Source organism: Microtus ochrogaster, chromosome 2, assembly GCF_000317375.1.
Source record: "Microtus ochrogaster isolate Prairie Vole_2 chromosome 2, MicOch1.0, whole genome shotgun sequence".
NCBI lineage: Eukaryota > Metazoa > Chordata > Mammalia > Rodentia > Cricetidae > Microtus > Microtus ochrogaster.
Genome location: NC_022010.1, coordinates 22,005,660 through 22,011,319, shown reverse-complemented (window position 1 = coordinate 22,011,319; position 5,660 = coordinate 22,005,660). Strand labels below are relative to the sequence as shown.

General features: G+C 49.6%; 1 protein-coding gene across 1 annotated transcript in view; it reads right to left on the bottom strand.

Moving 5' to 3' along the window:
• Ccl24 (C-C motif chemokine ligand 24) overlaps positions 1–3,925 on the bottom strand; it is a 5,765-nt gene extending 1,840 nt beyond the window's left edge. Inside the window, exons 1-3 of the mRNA XM_005344614.3 lie at positions 3,762–3,925; positions 1,031–1,140; positions 729–846 (exon numbers count right to left, since the gene is read on the bottom strand). Of these exons, the coding sequence (XP_005344671.1) occupies positions 729–846; positions 1,031–1,103 (191 nt within the window). The 5' untranslated portion in view covers positions 1,104–1,140; positions 3,762–3,925. The remainder of the gene's footprint in view (positions 1–728; positions 847–1,030; positions 1,141–3,761) is intronic.
• Between the last annotated feature and the right edge of the window lie 1,735 nt (positions 3,926–5,660).

Sequence of the window (5,660 nt, the reverse complement as noted above, 5' to 3'; positions counted from 1 at the left end):
CCCAGCCCCTCACTGGGGGATTCTAGGTAGGTACTCTACCACTGAGCCACACCCTAGCCCTCACTGGGGGATTGTAGGCAGGTGCTCTACCACTGAGCCACACCTCAGCCCCTCACTGAGGGATTCTAGGAAGGTTCTCTACCACTGAGCCATAACCCAGCCCCTCACTGGGGGATTCTTAGAAGGCTTTCTAGTAATGCCTCATGGAACTGTTAAGATTAGTTAGGATAGGGCTGGAGAGATGGCTCAGTGGTTAAGAGCACTGGCTGTTCTTCCAGAGGATCTGGGTTCAATCCCCAGCACCCACATACTGTCTGTAACTCCATTTCCAGAGCATCTTATATGACACCTTTGCACCAATGCACATAAAATAAAGTTAAATAAATCATTTTTAAAAGATTAGTTAGGATAATGCTGTATCATGTATTTCCCTCCATGCACAATGCCTTGCCTGCCTTTTGGTACTTCATGGATGTTCCCAGCCTTCTGAGTGCTGGAATTACTGGCATCTAGAATCATGTCCTGGTTGTTATGTGAGGCTGGGGATTGAACACAGGGCTTCGTGGGTTCTAGACAGGCACTCTACCAACTAACCTACCCCACCCCTATTTTCCTCCCAGTTTTATGAGTGAGGAAGCTGAAATCCAGAGAGGTCTAGAGCTTTCTTCAAAGATGCCCAGTTCTGAACTCCCTCAGAGACCCTGGAGGTCCCTGGGTTAGATACTCACATCACCCCTGCCTTGGGGCAGACGCTGCCATTGGCCAACTGGTAGCTAACCACTCGGTGTCGTGGAATTTTCTTGGAAACAAAGGACATGCAGCAAGAAGAGGGGATGGTCGCAGAGTCTAAAAGGAGGGAGAGAGGTTTGTGTCAGCATGCAGTCTGCCATGTGCTCTTTCTTAGCTGCAGACACAGAACAGGTTATACTCCAGGCCACTTAGTGCCTCCCCCAGTCCCAGGCTGCTCGGGTCCCTCACCCTCCTTTGTGCTTTTGCTACCAGCAGCCCCACCTGGGCCCAGAAGTCTCACCTGTAGGGAAGATGTAGCCCATGCAAGCTACCAGGAGAAGAAGGCTGGCGATGACGGTGGTGGAGCCTGCCATGTCCTGGAGATTAGAGGCCTCAGCTCAGAGGTCAAAGCTGGGGTGCAGGAAAGAGGGCCTTCAAAATCTGAGGACACCCCAACTTCCCTCCCCTGGCCTTTATAAGGAGATGCACACACTGGGGTCCCTCCCTCCCTCTTCCCCATGGGCTTCCTCGAAAATCATGAGCATTCTATGGTCTGAAAAAAAGGGAAGTTTTGTCAATTTCTTCTTTAGCTGAGTCAGGGATGTTTTGGGATTCTAATAAGAAAGTGTTGGGGGAGGGCTGTCATCCTGCTTGGGGCAAGGCCGAGGGCAGATGTTTTAAATGGATCAGTTCTGCTGCTTAGCTTGTGGGATCCTGGGGAAGTTACTTGGTTCTCTGAGCCTCCGTTTTTGTAGATGCAGAGTGGGGAGAGTTACCCCTCTGTGCCTGCCTTCTGCCCAGCCATCCATCGATCTGCCTGTCCATCCATTTGTCCATCTAAAGGAAGCTTAGAATGGCAAAATCAGGCTTCCTGAGATGGTGGTTTGTTTCCAGAAGGCACGGGGGGTAGAAGTGGTGGGAAAACACAGGGGTGGGTATCTAAACAGGACCCACAGGGACACGAGGAGGACCCTGAGACCCTATAAAATTCCCAAGCCAGCATCCACTTAAGGATTTTGAACCTTGAGACCCCTGATATATGAAGGGATAAAGTAGTTACTTTTTTCCCCTCTGTGGTTTGGTGTTTCTGTCTTTTCCCAGAGGTTCAATCTTTGTCCATGTGGGTAAACAAAGTTGGCAATCTGCTAGATAACTACCAGTACCCTCATTACATAGCCATTGTCATCCATACATCCATTTATCCATCCATCCATCCACCCACTAACCCATCCATCCATTTACCCATCCACCCACCCACTAACCCACCCATCCATCCACCCACCCACTCACCCACCCACTAACCCATCCATCCATCCACCCATCCGCCCACGCATTCATTCACCTATTCATTTATTCATCCATCAAACTTTATTTTTTTTTCAAGACAGGGTTTCTCTATCCATCACACTTTTATTAAACATGCCATGTGGTGAATGAGTCTCTAGAGATAGATGCTTCCTTTCTATGGGGGCGGTCCATGCAGGCAGCAAACAGGGAAGCAAACTGAACAAGGAGATGAGAACGACCTCATCACCCTGGATCAGACTTTGGGGGCTCTAATGCCAGGCGATTCATTGTCAGCAAAGTTAAAGCCCAGTACAGTTCGGGGAAAGGTTTCCAGGCAACCATCATTACAATTCCAGGTGCACAAGGCATCTTCAGGTGTGACTACATGGAGGCTCTTTTACACAGTACGTGTGACCGTGAGGGCAGGTTCTGTAGCTAAAAGTCCTAGAACCTAGTGGGGTCTCTGACTGATAGCACAGAGGTCAGCAGGCCATAAAGGACATGTGACATTTCCCCTGAGGATGGGTAACAGTCTAGAGAGGGAAGTCTTGGGATGATCGTTCTGGGGTGTTGGGTGAGGTCTGCCTTCACAGACAGCAGAAAGGTCAGCAGCTCATTAACAAAACCCAGTCCCGGCTTTCTGGATGGAACGCAGGTATTTGGTTTATAAAAACCAACTCCATTGAGGGGACACCGCTGCGTGGTGAACATTCCTGGTTCTCTTTGTGCTTCTCTGTGAGTATAAGGACCTCTGTGCCCCCAAATCTATGGCCATCAAGTCCCCAGCATTTTTAGAAACACCCATCACGCACTTGGGGTACGTGTGTGTGGTATGTGGTGTGTGTGTGTGTGTGGAGCAGTGAGAATTCTCACCCAGCACCCCCATGAGAGAAGTCACAGAAACACCCGGCATGCATTCAGGGTTTGTGAGTGTATTGTATGTAGGTACCCAGGGATGCCACAAGGTGGCATCAGAACCCCTAGAGTTCTAACTGGCTGTGGAGTCATCAAAGGCAGTGAAAACTAAACTCAGGTTCTCTGGAAGAACCCAAGCTCTCTTATCTGCTGAGCCATTTCTCCAGCATACGCTTTAAAAAGTTATTATTGCATTTAGTTAGTAATTTAGCGCGCGCGCGTGTGTGTGTGTGTGTGTGTGTGTGTGTGTGCGTGTGTGCACGCGTGGTCGTTAAATGTTTATTTCCCTTCTTATTTTGGATAGGAGAAAAAGATTTCTTGAGTTCCCTACAAGAGATAAGTGGGCAGGGCAGCAAGTAGAGTGCCTACAATCTATTACGATACCTTCTGTCTATGTATGCCTTATGAGGTATGTGTGTATGGTGCATGTACTGTTGGGAACAGGCAATAGTACGCTGCTGCCCTAAGTGCTACCGTTCTGACTTCAGACTCTTATTTACCTGTAGGGTGAAACACAGTTCCGGTTCCCAAGCCCTAGGGAAACTGAGAACTTTCCAATAGCTAACCCACCTCCTCCCTAAACCGTAGAAATACTCACTGTGCTTCTTTAGGTCCCTAGAAACACTATGGCTGTTCCTAACAACAGAAAGAACAAATAAATCGGGTTGGTTGGGCTGAAACGCCGACACCGGTTGTCGGACTGAAACGCTTGTACTGTGCGTCGGTTGACAATCACGGAACACTTAAAGCCCCTAATCTTTGATTTCTGATTGAGAGCAGTTGCAACTGTAACTTGGCAACAACTGTTTGTGACTTTCGTGCTTAAATACCTTGCTTCAGCTGGCACTCAGGGTTGCGGTTCAGCTCCCGAGTCTGTTCTGTGGCCCTGATTGATCGGCCCCTTCCACTTTCCCCCTTCTTTTGTGCTGCCCTGGGGTTAAATCTTGCCTTGTGGTAACTTCGTGTGTCTGTTTGGGTTGATCTGGAGCCTCGCGCAGTAACAGTACACGAACACGTGAGTGCAACCGGGTGCGCGCGCACAAGAGTGGAAGCCACAAGAGGTTTATGTCGGGAATCTTTCCCTTCTCTCCACATTTATCTATGTAGATTTTATTTTTATTTTAAATTGTGTGTGTGCGGCTGTGCATGCAAGTGCAGACGCCGCTAGAGACCAGAAGAGGTGGTCAGATCACCTGGAAGCGGGTTTATAGGCAGCTGAAAACAGCCAGGCTTGGAGGCTGGAAATTGAACTTCTGCGAGAGCAGAAGGTGCGCTTCCCCACGGAGCCAGCTCTGCGGCCTCAGTCCGCCTCAGCTTCCGAGACGGGATTTCTCACAGACCCTGGAGGTCTCTGATTTGTCTAGACTGATTGGCCAGCGAACTTCAGGGATTCCCCCTCTCCCTCTGCTCCAGCACTGGGGTTACAAGCTCCCATTGCTAAAACCCAACTTAAAAAAAAAAAAAATCGATCGACTGATTGATGTATGCGATTGTTGGGGGTAGGGAACCTGTGTGCTGTGACACACATGTGGAGGTCAGAGGGTAATTTCGTGGGACCGGTTCTCTCTTTCTGCCTTTGCCTAGGTTCTGGGGATCTGAATTCAGGTCGTCAAGTTTGTACAGCAAATGCTTTACCGAGCCATCTCCCAGGCCCTCCCCCACATTGTTGTATTTTCTAGCGCCAACCCCAGCCTTTGCTGCTTAGCAATTCTGCGGGGCAAGCCCAAGCACGTGGCAGGAAGAGGAAGTGGAAATTCGCGGCTCTCTGGGGACAGAAGTGCATGGGCAGGGATGCTCAGGGCCCGGTGTTGTAACTCGAGTGAGTTGGCAAAGGTCATCAGTGGGAGGCCTTGAAGTGGTTGGTGCCCCCAGATTACTAACACCCCCTAGGGGGTTTTCCAAAGCCTTAAAATACCACCCACTCTGTCTTCAAGTCTGTCTAGGGGAGTGGGTGGGGTTCCCAAGCCTGGTGGTTGTTTTTGCATATGTATGTGAGTATCTGTGGTGTATGCATACAAGCATGTGTTTGTCCCAGTGTGTGTATGTGTGTGTATGTGTGTGTACAAGTACATGTAGTATGTGTGCCTATGGAGGCAGAAGGTTGACAGTAAGTGCCTTTATCTAGGGTTCCTTTTATCTAGGAACCTTTTATCTAGGGTTCCTCACTGTGCCCAGAACTCACTGACTCAGCATCTTGCCTCAGGGATCCCCTGCCTTCACTTCCTAAGTGCTGGCATAGATGGGCCAGTACCCCCACACGGCAAACATATGGGTGCTGGAGATTTGAACTCAGGCCTTCAGGCTTGCACATACATTCCTGGTTCCTACAACCATAGTTTCCTAGAGGAAAATGGAAACCTTATGAAGGGAGACAAATAAGACGCTATCACTGGGCCACTAATCCTGGCTCTCCAAACGGGGACCCGTATCCTTTCTCTTGAAGGGCTGGCATTGACTGGCAGAGGAGGAAGGTTGAAAGCAAGACTTAGAAGTGGGACCTGGTTGGTGGCACGTGCCTGTCTTCCTATCCTTGGGAAGCTGAAGTGGAGAGATGGAAAGCTCAAGGCTAGCCTGGGCTATATGGATCGGTATGGTGGTCCAGCCTGGGCTGTTCAGTGAAAACTTGTCTCAAGAAATGTGAGAAGGTGGAATGGAGAGAAAGGAAGAGAAGGAGGGAAGGAGAGAGAGGAGAAGGAGAGGGAGAGAAAACAAAGGGGGGGAGGGAAGAG